General features: G+C 38.9%; 1 protein-coding gene across 1 annotated transcript in view; it reads left to right on the top strand.

Annotated features, from left to right (window-relative positions):
* LOC126416474 (ATP-binding cassette sub-family G member 1) overlaps positions 1-23,943 on the top strand; it is a 449,674-nt gene that overhangs the window by 401,763 nt on the left and 23,968 nt on the right. The window contains exons 5-6 of the mRNA XM_050084208.1: positions 1,232-1,470; positions 17,196-17,294. Of these exons, the coding sequence (XP_049940165.1) occupies positions 1,232-1,470; positions 17,196-17,294 (338 nt within the window). The remainder of the gene's footprint in view (positions 1-1,231; positions 1,471-17,195; positions 17,295-23,943) is intronic.

The raw sequence follows: 23,943 nt of genomic DNA, 5'->3' as shown, positions 1-23,943 counted from the left end.
TCAGTTCATTCTTACATCTGCGTAATGTGGTAAAAGATGATGGTGGAACTGCAGCAAATATGAAGAACCGCATAAAGAAGACAAATGCTGTCTTCATATAATTGTATCAAAATATGGCGAAACAGAAATATCACATGCAGAAAACTGTATTTTTAATACAAATGTAGAGGCTGTCCTATATAGCAGTGAAAGTTGGAAAGTAGACAGGATGATAATTTGACAGTTACAGAGCTTCGTAAATGGCCGTTTCCCGCACGTCATGAATATCTGGTGACCAGAAAGACAAGTAGTGAAGAGCTCTGTAGGAAAATAATCCATATACTTATAGAAGACCAGAGAGGTGAGAGAAGGTGAAGATGGGTACGGTACACATTGAGAAAGTCACACACAGCAATCGCGAAGAAGGTACTGGATCTGAGTCCCCACGGAACAAGGAAAAGAGGCAGGCCCAGATGTACACGGAAGAGTACAGCGAAAGGGGAAGCAAAGAGAGTTGGTATATACTAAGATGGTATCTGTTCTTTCGGACATGTCCGAAAGAACAGATACCATCGGTGACCATGCAGCTTGTTAGAATGAAATTGCAATGAAATGAACAACCTTAGCTACTTACAGGCGTTGACATACGTCAACGGGGACAGATGAAAATGTGTGTCCCCACCGGGACTCGAACCCGTGATCTCCTGCTTACATGGCAGACGCTCTATCCATCTGAGCCACCGAGGACACAGAGGATAGAGCGACTGCAGGGATTTATCTCTGGCACGCCTCCCGTGAAACCCACATTCTCAACGTATTGTCCCGCACTACATGCGTAGTGCCCCCACCCATTATACTCATTACTCGCGGCGCGTTGCCGATTCCCGTAAGAGTTCGAGCACTGTTTGTGCATTCGCACAGAAGAAGAAGATGGTCAAGTGGCCGGTGAGCCTTAACTATATATATACTAAGATGGCATCTGTTCTTTCGGACATGTTCTAGGAGCTACAGTCTGGAACCGCGGGACCGCTACGGTCGCAGGTTCGAATCCTGCCTCGGGCATGGATGTGTGTGATGTCCTTAGGTTAGTCGGGTTTAAGTAGATCTAAGTACTAGGGGACTGATGACCACAGCAGTTAAGTCCCATAGTGCTCAGAGCCATTTGGTAAGTCTCAAACAGAAGTTCTGAGATTTGTCCCTGGTTTCCTGCGTGCTGCTGTATAATTCACTACGCTGCGGCTGGGCGTTTCAGGGGCCTGGACAGCCTATCATCGCTGCAGTGCGTCTCGATGCTCAAGTCCCTGGCACGGGGCGGCCGCACCATTGTCTGCACCATCCACCAGCCCAGCGCGACCATCTTCCACATGCTGGACCACGTGTACGTGCTGGCGCAGGGCCACTGCGTCTACCAGGGCTCCAGCCTCAACGTCGTGCCCTACCTCAACTCCGTGGGGCTCGAGTGCCCCCAGTACCACAACCCCGCTGACTACAGTAAGTCGAAAACCACAACAATAATAAAAAAAGCAGCGATTCAATATTTACAGCCATTTGTCCTCAGTTGCTGCTTGAATGTTGTTGATATAAACATAACTTTTACTGGTGTTTCTCAACTGCGTTTTTAGCATGGTTGTTACCCAAACGCGTTTCATCTAACTGCAATAGTCTTACAATATATATATACAGGGTGGTCCATTGATAGAGACAGGGCCAAATATCTCACGAAATAAGCACCAAACAGAAAAAACTACAAAGAACGAAACTCGTCTAGCTTGAAGGGGGAAACCAGATAGCGCTATGGATGGCCCGGTAGATGGCGCTGCCATAGGTCAAACGGATATCAACAGCGCTTTTTTTTAAATAGGAACCCCCATTTTTATTACATATTCGTCTAGTACGTGAGGAAATATGAATGTTTTATTTGGACCACTTTTTTCCCTTTGTGACAGATGGCGGTGTAATAGTCACAAACGTATAAGTACGTGGTATCACGTAACATTCCGACAATGCGGGCGGTATTTTCTTCGTGATACATTACCCGTGTTGAAATGGACGGTTTACCAGTTGCGGAAAAGGTCGATATCGTGTTGATGTATGACTACTGTGATCAAAATGCCCAACGGGCGTGTGCTATGTATGCTGCTCGGTATCCTGGACGACATCATCCAAGTGTCCGGACCGTTCGCCAGATAGTTACGTTATTTAAGAAAACAGGAAGTGTTCAGCCACATGTGAAACTCCAACCACGACCTACAGCAAATGATGATTCCGAAGCAGGTGTTTTAGCTGCTGTCGCAGCTAATCCGCACATCCGTAGCACACAAATTGCGCGAGAATCGGGAATCTCAAAAACGTCGGTGTTGAGAATGCTACATCAACATCGATTGCACCCGTACCATATTTCTATGCACCAGGAATTGCATGGCGACGACTTTGAACGTCGTGTACAGTTCTGCCACTAGGCACAAGAAAAATTAGGGGACGATGACAGATTTTTAGCACGCCTTCTACCTAGCGACGAAGCGTCATTCACTAACAGTGGTAACGTAAACCGGCATAACATGCACTATTAGGCAACGGAAAATCCACGATGGCTGCGACAATTGGAACATCAGCGACCTTGGCGGGTTAATGTATGGTGCGGCATTATGGGAGGAAGGATAATTGGCCCCCATTTTATCGATGGCAATCTAAATGGTGAAGTGTATGCTGATTTCCTACGTAATGTTCTACCGATGTTACTACAAGATGTTGCACTGCATGACAGAATGGCGATGTACTTCCAACATGATTGATGTCCGGCACATAGCTCGCGTGCGGTTGAAGCGGTATTGAATAGTATATTTCATGACAGGTGGATTGGTCGTCGAAGCACCATACCATGGCCCGTACGTTCACCGGATCTGACGTCCCCGATTTTTTTCTGTGGGGAAAGTTGAAGGATATTTGCTATCGTGATCCACCGACAACGCCTGACAACATGCGTCAGCGCATTGTGAATGCATGTGCGAATATTACGGAAGGCGAACTACGCGCTGTTGAGAGGAATGTCGTTACACGTATTGGCAAATGCATTGAGGTTGACGGACGTCATTTTGAGCATTTATTGCATAAATGTGATATTTACAGGTAATCACGCTGTAACAGCATGCGTTCTCAGAAACGATAAGTTCACAAAGGTAAGTGTATCACATTCGAACAACCGAAACAAAATGTTAAAACGTACCTACGTTCTGTATTTTAATTTAAAATACCTACCTGTTACCAACTGTTGGTCTAAAATTGTGAGCCATATGTTTGTGACTACTACAGCGCCATCTATCTCAAGGCAAAAAAAGTGGTCCAACTAAAACATTCATATTTCTTTACGTACTACACGAATATGTAATAAAAATGGGGGTTCCTATTTAAAAAAACGCAGTTGATATCCGTTTGAATTACGGCAGCGCCATCTAGCGGACCAACCATAGCGCCATCTGGTTTCCCCCTTCAAGCTAGCAAAGTTTCGTTGTTTGTAGTGTTTTCGTTTGACGCTTATTTCGTGAAATATTTGGCCCAGACACGATCAATGGATCACCCTGTAGGTATGGACCGTATATATGCTTACCTCTGCCGTGTAGAGGTTTGAAACCTACATGTAAGTCAGATAACAGGTGGTATAAGGTTGAGTATCTGTGAATGTGGAGCTGAGAGTTGCAGTTTCTCTCATTTATGTCTGAAATCAAGCACGAGTTTTAATAATTGGGTGACTTCCTGAATTAGTATGCCGCCAGAGGGATAAGACCCTTATGGAAAAACGTCATTTTTATTGACAAGTGAGTTGACAGGCAAGGCATCATTGTCGGAGTATATGGTAACAATTCAGACCAAATAAAGCATTCATGTCACAGTAAAGGATGCCCAACAGCACACCTGTATTTTTGCATGCAAGCGATTACAAATAGAAGGGTGCCGAATGGAATCCTGTGATGGACTGTACTTAGCATCTTGTACCTTCAGCTGCTATTCAGCAATGGTCATTGCTGGCCCTGGAGAACGAGAAGGTTCCCACTTCATCATATCCCACATATGGTGATCTGGCTGGCCAATTGTTGTACATCACATAGCATCACAGCAGCTGTATGTGGCCATGTGTTGTCCTGTTGGAAAAGCACATCACCTTCCTAGCGAAAACATGGAAGTAGCACAGGTTTAGCAATCTGAGCAATGAAGCAAGCACTGGTTACTTTACTCTGCAGAAACACCAAATGTAACACTATGTGGTAACTGATGGTCTCCCACACCATGAAACCAGCGATGGAACCTCTGTGTCATGGGCGAATGCTCTCTGGAATCGGCAGCTCGCCAGGTCTACACTATACATATCTCCGTCAATCACTCACATACAAACAGAAACCGCTCTCGTCACTGAAGACAATAGAGCGCCATTTTACTCTTCAGTCAACCCTTTCACAACACCGGAGTAGCCATGCTTTGTGGTGTCAGGTGTCTGTAGTAGCCTGAACAGACACACACATTATCTTAATCCTGCTGCAAGCAGGCAGTTCCTAAAGGTCCCTGATGAAACAAAAGGGCAGCATGTACCTGGACTTCATACCTGAATGATGTTCGATCAGACAGCTGCTCACACAGTGCACTGATCTTGACATCTGTCTGTACTATGTGTCCAGAAGCTGGTCTACACACTACTGTTGTAAGCAGCAACACATCACCGATACATTGTGCCCAATGTGTGCAGCTGCCCGTCCATACGTCCATCCAGCTTCCCGTGGGCCCACAATTGGATCCTGTTCAGATAGCTAAAGCTGTTCAGTAGGAGTTCGTACTTGTCATTGGGCCATGATTGTACCATAGAATGAATGTTGCAACACTATTCACCTCCAATCTCAACATAGTTACTGTCTGCAGAATCAAAGCAGAGGGTGCATAGAGAGGCCTCCAGTGCACCAACTGGTCACCTGAGCATGACAAATGAATCACTAACACTACAGCCACTCAGTATTCACGTATTACCTTGTGTTTCTTTTGAAGATAGTCCTGGACAGAGCTACATATTTTTTCTGACTGTGTATTACAGAGGCAGTACCTGAAAATTTAGTTTCTGCAAAATTCACATTATTAATGCAATGACTGTTGTTTTAACATTTAGCCAGGTGAAAGGGTAAAAAAAATGAATATTCGTCTTTTGGATTTGCAGCTCTTGTATCTGCAGTTTGCAGTTAAAACTGTTGGACGTAAGGTACGTCAGTTATGCAAAACTCCGATTTCCGAAGTTCCCAAACATGTTTCAGCACCTCTGTGCCATCATCAGTTGGTTTCTGTTGGTTATTTAAACTGTAATGTGAATATTTTTACTAAATAATTACAAAATTACAGAAATATTTAGTTCAAACAACTATTCGTTTCTGTTTAATACCTTTACATTCGATTTACATGGTTTTGCAGGACCATTTCCGTATTGTTTCGTACAGGTAGCTCGTCATCTGCAACCAAACGATGTTCATGAGAAATTTTGTTGGGAGTTAACCTATCATTTTATACTTTAAACGTAATTTAGTTTGTCACGATATTTCGCGCATATATTCGTTTTTACTTACGTTTTTGTGTTTCAAGCCGTTTTTGTTCAGCATCCTGACGAGGTGTGGGGAAGCACACGTAAGTATAACACATATGTTCTGAAATTTGTTCGTAAAAAGCACTTTACACTTCACCAAAACACACTGTAATCGTGGTTGTTGTGTATCCCACCCCAGTCATTGTTTATCTGTTCACCAGCGAGTTTGCCTCAATGGTCGGTTTGCTGTATAGGCTGTGACTGGGTTTTAGTACAATCCTGTATCCTATTTGGTGTCCCTGTTTGTGTAATAATTTGCCTATTCTGTGTACAATTTCGTTATTGCATCTCAGTATGTGCCACTTCGTTTTGTATGTATGTATGTTGTTGCCCTGCTATGTCTTGCACGTGGTCTTTGTTTGTATTTTGTGTTGTTCTGTGTTGGGTGAGGACTTGCGTGTGTGGGATGTTCATTTCTGTATTGTTCACATATTTTTTGGTTTAATTTATCTACCATGTGGGTATCATAGCCATTTTCTACTGCTATTTCTTTTATTGTGTTTAGTTCTTGTATGTAGTTCTGTTTGCTTATAGGTGCTCTGTTTAATCTATGGAACATGAATCTGAAGTTTGCTTGCTTACGTGTCATTGAGTGGTTTGACAGGTTGTGAATGATGGTACTTGTGGTTCTCCATTTCCTGAATATTGTGGAGTCATGTGTGTTATTTGCTTTTTGTAAGGTGAGATCTAGAAAATGTAATATGTTGTTTGTTTTCGTTTCTAATGTGAAGTTAATTTTTGGGGTAAGTTGTTTTTTTCTTGTGTAGCTGTTCTATATGTGTATGTGTTCCATCAGTCAGGCATATTACATCATCAACGTAACGGTACCAGCATATAACTTCGTAGTATTTTTGTTTTATTATGTGTCTGAATATCATGTTCTCCAGGTTGTTCATAAATATGTTAGCTAGGATGCTACTAATTGGTGATCCCATTGGCAGTCCTTCATGATGAGAATAAAATTCTTTGTTAGACACAAAATAATTTTGTGATTTTATGGTTTTGAGTATGGTTGTTAGTTAATTAATGTGTATGTCTGGTGTGTTTCCTTGCTGTTTTAATCTTTGCATGATGATGTTGATTGCTTGGAGTATACATACAAAACTAAATGGCACATACTCAACAGCAATAGCAAAATTGTTCACAGAATATGGAACATATTAAAGACACAACACTGAAAAAGATCAGAACACAAGAAACACCCACAGATAAATTTAACAGATCACAAATATATGAACTCACATGCAACACTTGCAGTCAGTATACATAGGACAGAAATGCAGAAACTTCAAAACCAGTTATTCAGAACATCTCAGAGCTTTTAAAAAAGCAACAGCTCCTATAGTACATTTGCTGACCACCTAATAGCCCACAATCACCACCCAACTACAACAGAAACAGACTTTAGAATACCAGAACGCAGCCACAGCCCATACAGCAAATTGACCATTGAGGAAAACTTCCATGTACAAAAGGCAATAACAGAAAAAAAACAGGTCATAAATCAATACACTGTGCTCTGCAAGGGCACACTATTCAGAACAGTAAAGGAAATTTACAGAAAAGACAACACAAGCAGTTACCACACACACACACACACACACACACACACACACACACACACACACACACACACACACACACACACACACACACACACACACAGATAAAATGTAAACAAAATTCAAATTTGGCACCAAACACACTGGTGAACAAATGAACACTGACTGGGCTGGGACACACTACTGCCACGATTACAGTGTGTCTTGCTGAAGTGTAAAGTGCTTTTTATGACCAAATTCCAGAAAATATGTGTTATATTGACGTGTGCTTCACAACACCTCATCAGGATGCTGAGAAAAAAGGGCTTCCCATACAAAAACGTAAGTAAAAAAGAATACATGCGCGAAACATCGCGACAAAGCAAATTACATTTAAAGTATAAAATGATAGGTTAACTCCCAACAAAATTTGTCATCAACATCGTTTGGTTCCTGATGACAAGCTACCTGTACGAAACGATACGGAAATGGTCCTGCAAAACCATGCAAACAGAATGTAACTAACAGAAACAAATAGTTGTTTGAACTAAATATTTCTGTAATTTTGTAAGTAAAAATATTCTCATTCCAGATTAAATCAAACAGTAACCCACTGATGATAGCAAAGAGGTGCTGAAACATGTTTGGGAATTTTGAAAAAAAAAACAGTGTTTTGCAAAACTGTCGGACCTTACATCTAACAATTTTTAAAATATGAAGTTAGGGGAAAGTAGCCTATATAGCACCAGCTCTCAAATCGCACCACCACTTTTTTAGATTTACCGGTCCTATGTACACACCACCTAGCGGGAGTAGTTTGAACTAGGGAACACTCCCATGATGCTACAATAGTTTGGTTTCAGTGGCTGTGGTAATATATTTTGTATTTGGTTTATGAGAAAAGTGACTGTTTGCATGTAAGATTTGTGTACTTTTCGTAAGGATAGAGCATAATTTCATTCATATATATTACATATAATTAAGATATATTTAAGTACCCTTTGACATCTTTATAAGTTTCATTCAGTCCATTGTTTAGCTTACAGAATGACAAACTCAGAAAATGGCGTGGTTGCCAAAATCGCAACACTGCGTAAGTGTCTAAATAGCACCAGTGCGATTTAGGAATCTTTACTGGTGTGATTTAAGAACCTTAGTATTGAAAGTCATTTAGGCTAAATCTTTTAATCCATTTATGGAGTGTAATATTCCCATGCTAAGATAAATAATTTCGCAGTGATCGTAAAAGTTGAAGTTTCATAACAAATATTATTTTTTCCCCTTCTCCATTGCAGATTTCCATTATGATGGCTGGGAGGACATACGGGAAGTGGTCTCCAGAAAGTATGACATATTTGTTGGGGGATTTTAGAGGAGGGTAAATAAAAATGAATGAATGTTGCAGAAAATATGGAAAACCAAAGAAAACATTTCTAAGACATATTCGAGGTGAAGTTATAGGGGGACTCAACCGTGGCAACAATGGGGCAGTGAATAGAGGACAAACAGCATTACCACTTTCAGCAGAAAAATAACTTATTAATGTCATTTTAGAGTTCGAAGAGAACCTGTTCCGTCTTACGATAACTGACGTAAGGAAGTTAGCTTTTCAAATACTTGAGCCTAATCCCCATCTTGACAATCCATTCAGCAAAGAGAAAAAATGGCTGGTAAGAAATAGTTCAACACTTTTGTGAAACGTCATCTGACACTAACTTTATGACAGCCTGAAAATGTATCTATTGCTAGGCTTAGAGGTTTTAATAAAGAAAATGTTAACAAGATTTTTGATATTCCAGAAAAAAATGGAGACGAGCATAAACTAAATGCATTGACAATTTTCAGTGTTGACGAATCGGGTTTCTCAACTGTACAAAAGAAATCTCCCAAGATATTTTCACAGAAGGGAAATCTTCAAGTGGGTAGTGTTTCTAGTGTCGAAGGAGGAACTAACACTACAATTGTCAGCTGTACGAGTGCTATTGGTAATTATGTGCCCCCCATGATAATATTTAAGAGGCTTAGGATGCATCCTTCCCTGAAAACTGGTTCTCTACCAGGAGCTGTTGTGGAAATTTCACACACTGGTGAGGTCCTCATTAAATGGCTGAAACATTTTATTGCTTATGTCAAACCATCGGCAGAGAGAAAAGTTTTTCTTGTGCTGGATGGACACTCAACACACTCCAAGAGTCTTGAAGCTATTAAACTTGCAAACTCGCATGGTGTTCTACTCTTACAACTTCCGTGGCACACTACACACCGTTTGCAGCCCCTAGATGTGGCAATACTCAAGCCGTTGCAAACCTATTATGATGAAGCACTGTGCAAGTGGCTGAGAGCTAATGAGCCTCCTGTGACTCAGTTCGATGTTTGTTCTCTGTTTCCGAAGTGTACAGCTGAGAAGCGATCTTCAGCAATGTAATGAATGGTTTCAGAGCCACTGGAATCTGGCCCATAGACAGAAGTGTCTTTTTCCAATGCTGACTTTGTTCCAGCCATTACCCATTCACAGAAAAGCAACACAAATCAACCTGAAGAGACGCCAATGTGCCTAACTCTTCCCAATGACAGTGCTGAGAATGGGCACCAAGAAGCTGAAGAAGGCCTCTCCAATGCGGAAAATACAAAGGTATCGCAACCACTTCAAATTAGTCCTTCCAGAAGTCTTGTTGTGACCGTCCATAAAATAAGTCCTTTACCATAACTGGTTACCAAACAAGGAAAAAGGCTAAAGAAAGGTGCTCAGAAAGCTGAACTGTTGACTTCAAGCCCATATAAGAATACATTGCACGATAATAGGGACAAAAAGTCACTTCATGTTGCAAAGAAAGTGTTCAAATCAACTTATGGACTTGGACCCTCAAAAGGAAGAAGCAGAAGGTAGCAGAGCAGCAAAAAAAAAAAACCCACTTTTTCATCGTCATCACCTCGGAAAATGTTCAGGTTGAAATTGATGTAGATGACTGGTTCTTCTTCATTTGTGAAGAAAGTGTGGCAGAGGATATGGTGCAATACTCAATCTGCATAAAATAGGCTCCTGAAATATGTGCTGATGTTTTAAAACATGAAGTGGCCTTTCAGTGTGAGTTTTGTACATAAGTTAAACTGTACCTGAACAATGTTAAATTTATTTTCTTTTTTTCAATAACAGAAAAGCATAATTACAAATATATTAAGGGCTATTTGTGTGATATATTCAGTGAAATAAATAATTAATTATATGGAGTGTACCCTTAAATTTAAAAACAAATTTACAACCAAAAACCGCATAATAGTAGGAACAGGTGTGATTTTGGCACCCTGTTGTGCAATTTAGGAAACCGGTAGCCTAAATAGCACCATTTGCAAAGTTTTACAAAATGGTCAAAAATAAATAGTATATATTATGGCAAAAATTTCTTTTAAATGCTTTTTGTACCCAAAACACATATGTTCATTTTTATTCATTTATATAAGTGGAATAGAACATTTTAAGGCTTCTACAGCCTTAAAATTATTTCTTTACAAGGGAAGTGTCCCGTTTATTCCTTGATAGGCCTACACTATCAGAGGGAAAACTGTTACCAGTGTTGAGATTATGTAAAAATTAGCTATGAAGTTCATTCCATAATCAGAAAGAAAACAAAGTCCTTGCCATTAACACTTCAAAATTTTCAGCACTTACTTCTATGAAACAAATACCACAGAGTAGGTTGAAGCAGGACATGTGGGGGTGAAGTGGGGCATCGATTATCTCTGCTGACATCTAGTGCCCCACTCTGCAGTTAGTCACTGCACTTAGTTTTGTCTATCAAGTTTTCATAAAGGGTTTTATGTTAATTTTGTAGGCAAGTAATTGGCAGAATATTTTTGTCTTTCAGGTAGGAAAAGGAAAACTATGTGATAGCTTCAAAACTCTCCTCCATAGCTTTGAAGAACATTAATATTGTTCCCAGACTAACCATCAGACCTGGTTTTGAAGTTATATATACATAAATTTTCATGATATTTATGCCATTAATTTATGCATGAGACTGATTTGTTTACATAATTGATGTTTTCTGGGGTGAAGTGATACAAGTAGGAAAAGGTTGCTGGAAACACTGTGTTCTTCAAATATAACGAAAATGCAATGAAAATAACCATTGTAGACTACAGGAAGAGTGACAGAAGCTTAAGAACAATATGGGAAACAGGAATAGGGTAAATGAAAAATTTAAGAGGAAACATGAAAGTTGGCTACTAAGGCATACTAGAAACACTATTGAATGATGTGGGACTTGGTTATACATGAATCATTTTATTCCATAGAGCATACAGAACTTCTGCACAATTACCATGTCCAAGAATGCACAACCTGTCTCTCTTTTTCTCATCCGAAGTTCGTTTCCCTGGGATGTCAGAGTTTCGACCTCTCGAAGCTCTCAATGTTCTCACACAGTCAACCGATGTAATATTTACTGTATCTGGGACTGGAAAACTGTTGCCTTTTAGATTGAGGGTACAAGTTTCCACCCACCTCAGACTGAAGGTGGTGTTGAGCTCTCACACCCTGCAGTAAGCAAATCCGGTTGGTCTGACATGTTATTATTTGAAGAATGGTTTGTGGAAATAGCTCTGCTGTGCTTAAGAACAGTTGATGGAAGAAAAGATTTTATGGGGCAGAAGCTTTAAGCCATCTCTCCCAGAAAGTGATATGGCTGTGTCATGATCACAATACTACTATTATAATGCTACCCCCAAATTACACACTTATTACCCAACTCCTGGATTTTGCAGTATTGAGAACCACTAAAGCAGCATGGAGGGCTGCTTTTATTCACTGGAAAAAGGACTGTAATAGGCCTGCCTTCCAAAGGTTCAGTTTCCAAGAAAACCCTTATAGAATGTTGAAAACATACCAAGGATTGTCACCTCTGGCTGTAAAGCAAAAAGTGACAAGGTAAAGTTTAACACTCAGGTTCGGAGAAGATGTGAACAGATGTTTTATCTTAAAAGTTTGTCATAGCTAGAGCACATGGTTCACCAAGAAGCAGAGACAGAAAGCCAACTGTTCAACTTGGTACAAGCATTTCTCCTGCTACCTACACCAGTATTTCTAAGCATCAGTCCTCTGCTTAGTGTCTAACCAGTTGGAATGTTGATGGATGGGAACGTAAGACAATCGTAGTATTTTCTCAGAAAAAAGGAAGGGAAAAAATGACATTGTTCCATTTTCCTCAAGTTTCTAACATCCAAGATGTTCCATACAGTGATGTTGTACAAAGAATTGATGTGTAGGCTATCAGTACACCAAGAGACGAAGATCTCTCTTCCTGACATTTTCCGATGTTGACATAACAGAACTACGATAAGGAAAGTTAACAAGGTTATTTTTATGTTATGGTGCATTAAAATAGTCTTATTTTTAGAAAATTTCCTGTTGTTAATGTAAACCAGTATAACTTTGTATATGACAGCCTACAATAAACAATTTTCTACTTATAATGCTCTATAATGTTACTTGCCTGTGAGAATCAAATATGGGGAGGGAGGTCAGTGGACCTGACTGTATGTGATTATTTCTTTTAGGGGGTTTATAAAAGACACTTTCTATGTGCCTCCATTACCAGTAACAATGAATGAACTGAGCTGTAAAAGATGTAACTCATGACATGTTCGCCGCAGCGTGGGAACAATTTGAATACCACATTGACTTATGTCATGCAACTCACGGGGGTCATATTGAACACTAAGTCTTTCCACTCCCGGGATTGGAATGACTCCTTACCCTATCCCTTAAAACCCACATCCTTTCGCCTTTCCCTCTCCTTCCCTCTTTCCTGATGAAGCAACCATGGGTTGCAAAAGCTTGATATTTGTGTGTGTGTTTGTGTGTTTTTTATTGTCTATCTACCAGCGCTTTCCTGTTTGGTAAGTCAGAGCATCTTTTTTAATAAATCCATTGTATACGTTTATTAGTTGTAGAAATATAAAATTTCCAAATCGGATGATTCTTTCTGATACACCTGTTTCTTAAAGAAGAGCTACCTGCTCTGTAAATGAAGTGTCAAAAGTTTTCTCTCTTCCCCCCTGGCCATATATAGAACATAAAATGTTACATTTGTGTGTTACCTAAATGTCAACAAAGGTTTCAGCAGAGAGAAACCAAGACACTCTTGAATTATACAACAGAATTTTGTCTTAATGTTCATACCCAAATGAACAATGGAAAAGGACAAATGGAGCATCAAATTGGCCAGTGTGAAGTCCCTTTTGCAAAAGAAAAAATTATTGCTATGAAGTAATGAGAGTAATTAAGAACAAAACTTGAAAACAAAAATACTGAAAACAAGGCTATGTGTCTTGTGAAATGATTTGTCCACAAGTAAGAAATAAAACAGATTAGAGAAGCATTTTACACACTTTTGGACATTGCTCAAAATCATGTGCAGCAATAGCATCTCAACAGACAGATATCCTCGAGTAGTCATTAAAATTGAGTGAAACATATAATTTTAAATTCTCAATGGGTACCTTATTTGATTTATAAGTTAAAGTCTTCTGTTGTTATGGCATAAGATTATTATATCCATTTTTATCCTAGTGTAGTGGTGGTGATATTTTTGCCTTAAATTGCCTTCATATTAGCACTGGGTACACTAACTCTCCAATGTTTGTATGTATTATTTGTACCTAATTCTGATATTCAGTCACAAACGGGCACAATGAAAAGACTGCTGTACAGCTTTCAACCAAAAGGCATTCTTCTAATATAATCTATCCTTTTCATAACATTATTGTTATTTCATCCTGAATTTTCCATTGTTTAATTCTGACGTGTCTTGTAGTCATACCAGTGTATTTGGAGTTGCAGCTATTTCATTTTAATTCGTAGATCTCTGAACTATCGAACTATTGTACTATCATTATTTTTAGCCCTTGTGTTTAATTTGTTTTGAAACATCCTGTTTGTTTGAAGGCTAATTTGATTATGTGATCTTTTTTAAAGATGTTGCATTTTTGTGTGTGAAGTTGTGCCATTTTCTCTTTGTGTTGTTCAATGAACTTTCTAATTTGGAGTGCTTTGTGTAGTATGTATTAGCGTATCCAAATTGTTCTTATTTTGGCTGATTTCTATTTGTATATTCCTTTAAATGATGTTTTGTAGCTTGTATAATATGTTACTATTGTAGCCATCATTGTGTGCCATAGTGAAGACTTTGTTTAACTCTTCTTGTCAGTTATTTTTGTTTGAAGGTGTTCTGCAAAGTCTATATAGCACATGATTAATTGCTCCTATTTGTATGGGTAATATTACTATTTGTTCTGTTCAAAAGAATTGACACCTCACTGCTGTTTGATGGGCTAGTTAGTGTATAATTGTTTTTCTATCTTGCTCTTATGTTCTGACAAGTTCCACCTAAGTCAGTCAGCACATTGGCAGTGAAGGTACCATTTACTACAGGTGTGTACTTTTCCTCCACCAGAAACTATTTCACATGAAGATGTAACCAAAAGAAATGAGACTGATACCACAGGCTATGTAGTTGCCAAATGTGGAGCTCAGTGCCAAAGGGAGATATTTCACACATTTGGGAAAAAATGAGGTTTTGTGTGTTTGGACAGCTCATACCATCAGTTAAAATATGTTGACATCCCAGTGCCAGGTGAAGCTATCCCACATTGAAAGAGGTTGGCCTTTAAACTTTGATGCTTTCAAGAAATTGACAATTTTAGCACTCAATTATACAACATAGACTTAGCCTTTATAAGTACATGGCCAAAAAGTTATACAGCCAGCAACAACAGTGGAACTGTGAGTCTGCCTTGATGCAAAACACCTTGTATTTGTTTACAAGGACTTATTTATTCCCTGAACTAGTTTCAGCAACAAATATCACTATCATCTGTGGGTTGTTTGAATCTTATTTATTGTGTGTTATGGCATGCTTTTAAGAATTATTGTCACTGTTTGCAGCATATTTTCTGTGCTTCTTTTCTGTTGCTGTTTTTTCACAGTGTACAGCATGTCATCTGTAAGTTCATTGGATGGCATTTAGCTGATTCTACACACAGCAACACAAAACTTTCACACTTTGCATATGATATAGAACATTACGCCATCTTGCTGTTTGCTGTCCCGTTCTGTGTATAGAATCAGCTACATGCCAACCATCAAACTTGTAGATGACATGATGTACACTGAGGGGGGAAAAAACAGCAACAGAAAAAAAGGACAGAAAATATGCGGCAAACAGTGACAATAATTCTCAAAAACATGCCATAAGACACAATAAATAATATTTAAAGAACCCACTGATGATCGTGATATTTGTTGCCAAAAATAGCTTGGGTAATAAATAAGTAAACAAACAATAAGGTGTTTTGCATCAAGGTGTACCTCACAATTCTGATATTGTTGTTTCTCTATGCAAGCACAAAAAAAAAAATAAATAAAAAAAAAAAATAAAAAATAAAAAAAATGGTTCAAGTGGCTCTGAGCACTATGGGACTTAACATCTGAGGTCATCAGTCCCCTAGAACTTAGAACTACTTAAACCTAACTAACCTAAGGACATCACACACATCCATGCCCGAGGCAGGATTCAAACCTGCGACTGTAGCGGTCGCGCGGTTCCAGACTGAAGCACCTAGAACCGCTCGGCCACACTGGCCGGCTACGCAAACACAGATCAAATGGAAGAGAACCAAGATAAAGTTATAATTATATAGCCAAAAAGTACATTATCTATATGATCTTCAGAAGAGGCATCCTGCATGTATTCCATATTAAAGTAGCATAAAATAAGCATGATGAAAAGATGGTGGTTCTATCTTCAAATTCAGGAAACAATAAATACAACACAAGCTTCAAAATATATTAATTGCTTCAGTCTGAATAGTGATATCGAGCATTATTGTCTCATACCAGAGCACACCTCTATGCCTAGGGAAAGGGTCTTTGAAGTGACAGAGAAAAAAATAAATTTAAAAAATGATTGACATATTTTCACACCAGACCAATAAAATTAATTACAGAATTACACTCCAGAATCGTTACATGTTATGGAAAAGAGGAAGGGAGAGTTCTTGAACTATCAGATCATGAGCACAAAAACACTGGAGTATAAATATAATGATGATGTTGAGCTAGCATCATTGTTCACTAAATAACAAAACATTCATTCAGTGCAACTAGATTTGGGGTCTGTGGGATCTTTCATTCAATCATTTTACCATTCATTTCATTGTGGTTGAACAGCATCAAGCAGTGCAGATTCCAGTGAACATGTTAAAGAAATGTAATATTGAGCTTGTTACTTGTTTTTAGAAACTTAAAAAATATACAATGAATGACAATTGTGAAGCTAAAATTCTAAAGGTACATGATAAGCCCCTTGTTCAGTCTAAATATTTGTTCAGTGACTTCTGGATTCTAAGTTTTACCATGGATCTCAGTCCAGTTTAATCTGTAGATCGACTGTAACTGACTGGACAAGTGAGAGTGCAAGTCAGAGGAAGGCAAGGAAGCAGTAACCTCAATAGAATCATGATTAGTAATGTGCTATGATGCTGAAACCAATATTCCAGTAAATGACAGCTTTATTAATGAAGAGAAGTGATACAAAAACTTGTTTGCCAGTAAAGCAAATGGAAGATTTGATTTATTAGTAGGATATCAGTGCTTGGAAACTACAATTTGTCTATGAAATCTGGTACTGTAGCATAGCTTATCGATATCACCAGAAGGCAGACCGAGCATAGGGTTCCCAACCAAGTGACAGATCACAGTTAATAAGAGCCTCTATGATACTGATGATAGGTTTTGAATTTTAACTGAAGAAACTTGTCACAAATTTTTGTGCTGAGCCCTATCATCTCCTCATCGGCGGTGAAAATTTCTACATCAGAGGTGCTGCATCTCTCATCTTGTAGGTTAGGCTTGTGCACAGCAGATTCTGTATGGAAATAATTATAAACACATATAAATATTAATTGTGGAGTGCAATTTATTAATGTATGCAGAAACTCAATACAAATTGTGTTGAGTGATTTCATAGGAGAGGACGCAAAAATAATAGAAACAATATTATTTTCAGTGCTTGAAGTCATCAGTGGAGAATATGGAGACTGTACTGATGTCCTAGTGACAGCAGTTAAAGAAAACAATTGGCGAAGTCCACCTGTCCAAACAAATGGTGAGTATTCCTGTGTGTTTATTTATATCGGTTTATGTTACTAGTTAGGTTTCTTAATCACTCTATACAAGGGAAGTTCAGTCTATACCACAGATCATCTATGAATTATCACTTTTTCTATGCTGGGTGCACTTGGTGGAAAACTGGCATTGGCTACTCATCATAGCTGTGCATAATAACACAAAGAACAGACATTTTCTGTTACTCCTGTGTTCTTTGTTTGTATTATGATAAGTAAATACTTTCGTTGGGATTGAAAGTAACTTGTAATTCAAGGAGTTTTTCCAGCCATTGCAGTTTAATATATTGCCTTAGGTGTGAAGTCTATATGATATTTCTTCCTGTGCATGTGGTCTGTCTGTCATCTATTCGGCTCCAACAACACATTTCTGAACTTGTAACTTTAGAGACAAGCATACTTACCACTGTAGTGGTTAATTCAGAAGTGCCTGTAATCAGAGAGCAACACTATAGAAGGTGGAAAAAGCATTTGAAGTGACAGGGAGGTGCCCATATAGTTGTAATGTATATTTGGCAATGTTTCCTTATTGTTTTTGTGTGACGCTAGGCAAAAAAAAAAAACACGCTTTAGGTCTTCAAGTATAATAAAATGACTGGAGACAGTAGTCCAGCAAAGGATATCCAGACAGAAAAAAATATTATATAGCAGTGCCTGTCTTATTAAGAAGTGTGAGGCACTGCAGTGGCTACAGCCATCAAGAAATACAGGAGATGTATCCACATTTGTGAATATGAACAACCTTCAGCTGTATATTGGAATGAGAACAATGAAAATTTGTGCTAGTCCAGAACTTAAACCCAGATTTTCTGCTTTACATGAGCAGTCATTGTAACTGCCTTGGCCATCTGAACACAAACACAATGATAACACTCAAACTTCCATACATCATTTTCCATGCATTACAACCTACTCTCACAGGTTAAGCATATTGCATCCAGAAAGGATACATTTATTGAGAGTTGAAGGCCACATATTGGTAAATAAATACAAAATAGCAGTGCCTGTGTTATTAAGAAGCATGATGCAGATTTCCTTCAGACACTCATGCACATATGAGTGCAGGTTGTGACTCATGGATAATGACATACGGAAGTTAGAGTCTGGCCATGATTTGTGCATGGATAGCCAAAGCAAAGGTGAATGCTCATGTAAAGCAGGAAATGTTGGTTTGGGTCCCCATCCAGAACAGATTTTAACTGTCACCTTTCTGATACACAGCCAAAGGAGATTCATATTTGCAACTATGAATACATTTTCTGCCAGACAGAAAGTTCTATGGGAGTACTCAAAATGAAGGTCTCAATTGTACAGATTCATATGCCCATTTCTGATGTGCCCTCTGCTAAAACTGACATCAGTTGACAGAAGGAAACAAAGAGTTCAAAATTTGTGAAGCCTCTCATAACTGGAGAATAGTGCTCTCCATCAGAAGCAGAAGAATATGAAGGAGAAGGAAAACTGAAGGAAAGACAGGAAAAGAAAAAACACTCTTCTAAAATAGAAAAAAATTATTGTTCAGAAAGGAAGTTGTTCAGAGCTCCTCAGAAAATTTGTTCTACAAAACAATATGCAGTTGCTCTGTATGCAGATGTGATTTTGATGATGACTCAGTACATAGTAATAAATGTAAAGAATGGTGGCAAAGGGTAATGAAGGTATTGGATGTTATCTGTGTGAATACTGCTGAGGAATTTCTCATGGACTGAGGGTCTGCTCTCATCTGCCCATGTGAGTAAGAGTACACAGTTAATGGTTTCATTTTCTCACTATAATTGTGTCTGTCATAAGAGTAAAAATGCGTATAGTTTTACACTGAGTACTATGAAGGAGCTTAAGTGTCAGATTGTTATATACCGAGCGAGGTGGCGCAGTGGTTAGACACTGGACTCGCACTCGGAAGGACGACGGTTCAATCCCGTGTCTGGCCATCCTGATTTAGGTTTTCCGTGATTTCCCTAAATCACTCCAGGCAAATGCCGGGATGGTTCCCCTGAAAGGGCACGGCCGACTTCTTTCCCCATCCTTCACTAATCCGATGAGACCGATGACCACGCTGTCTGGTCTCCTTCCCCAAACCAACCAACCAACCAATCACATTGTTATATAAATTGCTAGATCAAAATAAAATATGAAGTAGATATCCATTTTTTTCCTTAACTGTGAGTTCTTATCCAAATCTTATGCAATGATGTAACAGTCAATAATGTCTTCCTATATTACTACAGAAGCAATATTCCCATGAGTATTTTCATTAGAGAAACTGCTATGTTTGAGGATAGCTTTCTCTTTTCCATGGCCAGTGGACTATTTCAGTGTGTATCATATATCCAGTAGTGCTCATAGACGTAACAACCAAGCACAGATTGGGTAAGACACATGATGTCAATGTATTTTATTGTGCCCATATTGTGGTTTATGGCCAAAGGAAAAATACCATCTCTGAGGTCTTGCAGACACTTGCCTTCCCAAGTGCCACTGTGTCAAGGATGCATTATGAATACCTCTACTACAGAAAAATTGCTGCCAGCTGAGTCAGCTGCTTAGGATGAAAAATTTTGATGATGGGGGTTAGCAACTAATGTCTTGGATCACAACAATGGATAGTCAGCCAGCACTGCAGAAAATCACATGGCAGTTCAATGTTGAGCAACGACAACAAGCGAGCAGCCACATTTTCATTCAGTGACTTGTTTGCTATGGGATACAGAAGCCACTGGATCACATGCATTCCTCCAGTTACTATATATTGCATGGGACAAGGATTTATTAGGCATGAGACTCTTAGCACTGGATGCTAAAAAATTATGAAAAAGGCTATCTGCACATCAGCAAAAACTGATGGTGGAAATGAGTAAGTGGAAAACCAAATGAGATGATTCAACCCATTTGTCAACAGGACGGTACAAGTTAGTGACATGACAGTATACAAATGATTAAGGTTACAGACCAGTACAAGATTTCTAACTGTAAACACTAAGTAGAGCATTAAGTCTCCAACCTGGGCATCCAAATGTCTTAAGATGGAATCAAGTCCATGAGACATAAACAGGGATTGTGGGAGTACCAATACAAATAAATTGTCAACCAGGTGCAGGCTAGACCCATTCAGTAGCCATCTCACAATCTCATGGTGCACTCTTTGAAGTTGAGAAGACATCCTGGTAATTACATTCACATTTCCACTTTGTTTTGGGGCCTGAACCACTGAAGTCTGATGTAACACTGACCTTTCCAATCATCCAACATAGGTCACTATGGGTCTTGCATGCATACAATCTTTCCATAGTCTTAATCACTCTTTTCTGCTAGACTGTTCTTCACACCTTTGGAAATGAGAAACGCAAGGACACATAATTCTATTAAGAGAGGACAAGGTACAAGAATCTAGCACACATTCCTTCAAAATCACCTTTTTTTGTGACAAGAAAGGATTCAATGTTTAAATGAAATATTAATAATTGTGAACAATGGGGCCAGTTTCTTATGCAGATAAAACATTAACTATGAAACTTTGTGCAAACTGTGAATTGGCAAGAAAAATATCTTTATTTCTTGTTAAAGTGCAGAAAAAATATTACACACTGGACTATCCGTCAAATGACGAAGTGGAGTTTCCATAAAGTACATTTTCATTTGTGAAAATTACAACTCCATATGGAAACACGACTGAAATAAATAATGCACTACAAGTTAGCTACATGCCAATACAAAAATGATTAAAATTACAGGACTGACAATAACACGTTCCATCATCTTTCGGGCGTGCACTCAGGACAGCGACAATTCTTCTTGTGATATTTCAGCTAGAAACCTCCCAGCCATCTTCAAGGCGTGTCAGAGACTGAGTTCATAGCATTTACGCATGCCTATTTATACGGTGAGTCATGTGATACAAAGCTGCTGAGGATTGAAAGCACATGCGTCAAAGATATCAAAGTCGCCACTACTGCGCTAGTCATAGATAAGATGTATATAGCAAAGATAAACATATAAGCGCAGAGTGCAAACAAAATAGTGCTGCTGCGAATCCACTGTGCTTTTAAATAAATAATTAATCTTTAAAAGTTGTAACATCTGACAATAACATTTTTTTATATTTTTTGCCATTTTTCATGGCCCATCACTTAGCTAAGGAAGTGCGTATTTATTTACATTACATTTTTGTACAAGTTCTACAAAAAACATATAATGAAATAGCTTATAGGTGAACTATTTCATCATGATTACACTGGAAGAGTCACAAACCAAGATATATGAGGGCTGTTCAAAAAATTCTGGAACATTCATAATTTCGCACTGATGGCATGTTGTAATGAAATGCAGTTGGCATCCCTGCACATGTCTGTGTTAAACATGTAACTGCCAGAAGATTCACTGTTGTATGTCTGTTAGTTATTGTTCAGAGATGTATTGAGTAGAACACTGTCACGCAATTTTACAAATTTTGAGATGGCAGAGTTAGAGAAGCTCAGCATCTGCATTAAATCTTGTGTGGAACTCAACAAAACCTTTACAGAGATGCACAAAATGATGCAGGAAGCCTACAGTGATGAATACTTGAGCCATCCTTGGTGATATGAATGGTTCACCTGGTTTAAAAATGGCTGGACAGAAGTTACAGATGACCCTCATTCAGGACTCCCTTCAACATCTACCAATGATGCTCATGTTGGGAACTCAATGGAATTGTGAATGCCAATTCAAGACTGACTATCCCAGATATTGCAGAAGAATGTAACATTTCAGTTGGATCATGTCATGAAATCCTGATACAACATCTTGGAATGCTTGTGTTGCTGCCAAGTTCTTCCCATGGCTCATGAGTTAAGACCAGAAATACCTTTGCCTCACAATTGTGAAGAGCTTTTGGACTGCACAAATGAGAACAAGATGTTGCTTGAGAGAATCATAACTGGTGATGAGATGTGGGTCTATGGTTAAAATGTTGAAACCAGGGTTCAATCTTCATGATGGGTTGTGGAAAGTTCTCAAAGACCAGAAAAAGCTCATCAGGTCAGGTCAAATATAACAGCCATGCTGACAGTTTCCTTTCACTTTGAAGGATTAATTCATCATGAACTTGTGCCACAGAGACAAACAGTTAATTTTTGGTATTATTAGGACATGTTGGGAAGCCTGCAAGAAAATGTGAGAAGGAAACAGCCTGGAAAATGGCAAGACAAATCACAACTCTTTCACCATGATGACACACCCACATTTTCATCCATGTTGTTGTGTGACTATTGCACAAAAAACGAAATCACATTGGTGCCTCACCCTCCATACTCTCCAGACATGATCCCTGTGGACTTCTTTTTCATTTCCAAAGTTGAAAACCCCATTGAAAGAACAAATATTTACAACAATAGATGGGATAAAAGAAAATTTGCAGATAGCACTTCGTGTGATCCAGAAAGAGGCATACCAAGACTGCTTCCAGAAGCAGAAATGGCGTTGAGAGTGGTATTTCAATTGTGGAGGAGAGTATTCAGAAGGAGACCATGCACAATAAGTAAAAGGTAAGCACAGAAAAAATTGTGGACAATGTTCTGGACTTTTTTTAACAGACCTCATACACTATTGTTGTTTTTTAAAAGTAAATGATATATAGTGGCGACCTCATTAACTGCCAATGGACAACTGTTCCAGCCATGTTGATTCAACTACACTGCACTAACTATTAGTACTTTATCCATTAACACCAGCCATGGGAACTACTGTCCACTTACTATTATGAAAGAATAATAATAATAAGAGATAGAGGGAGGTAGGGAATGGAAAGAGGAACAGAAAGCAGAAAAGATGTAATAAATGCTTCACCATTACAAAAATGTGTATGGAGGAGGCAACAAGTACGGTGACAGTTTATGAGTTCCGTAAGTAATTTCAGGGATAAAGTAACTCTAGATCCTGTTTCATTTTTGTGCTACCTTTAGGAACCTCGTGTATCCAATAGTAAGCCAACAGTATTTTTGTATATCCTATTTCACCATCCATGTTGTGTGGTAGACGAAAAGGGGGGGGGGGTACTGAATACCAAGTCTCCTTTTCAGACTTGACTTGATCCAACAACAACTCAGCTGCAGAAATCAAGAGCAACTGATGGCTTACTAAACCTATTTCCAACCATTCCTGTCCAGGTGTCAAGTTATTCCTCTCTTCCAAAACATGTCACATCCTTTTGCACTGGGCACACATAAGTCAGTCAAAACAATCTTTTGATCAGTCAAGAGAAGACAGAAGCTATTTCATTCAAGATGCCATATCTCTGCTCATTACATGCTGTCTTACTAACAGGAATGACTCGAAGCTGCTGTCTCTTCTCTACCATCAGAGTACTCATAAACTGGACATTCTAGAAGGATAAGGTCAGTTGTACCTATGGCTCTACAGTTATAGCTGTGATCCTGTTTTCTCTGGGTTCTGTACAGGTAATATGGATCAGTGCATTGAACCAGTGGTTGGCTGAATGTGAGCATTTGAATTCTTTCCATGAAATTTGGCAAAGAATCATATTTCCACCTTACAGTGGCAGGAGAGCAACATCTCTCTTGCCAAAAATCCATAATATAGTCTCTGATGTGATTATCATCACAAGTCACAAGCACTTCGTTTACTTTGAGGCCT

This window comes from Schistocerca serialis, chromosome 8 (genome assembly GCF_023864345.2).
Source record: "Schistocerca serialis cubense isolate TAMUIC-IGC-003099 chromosome 8, iqSchSeri2.2, whole genome shotgun sequence".
Classification (NCBI taxonomy): domain Eukaryota; kingdom Metazoa; phylum Arthropoda; class Insecta; order Orthoptera; family Acrididae; genus Schistocerca; species Schistocerca serialis.
Note: the sequence above shows the minus strand (reverse complement) of the source record. Positions and strands in the feature narration are given on the sequence as shown.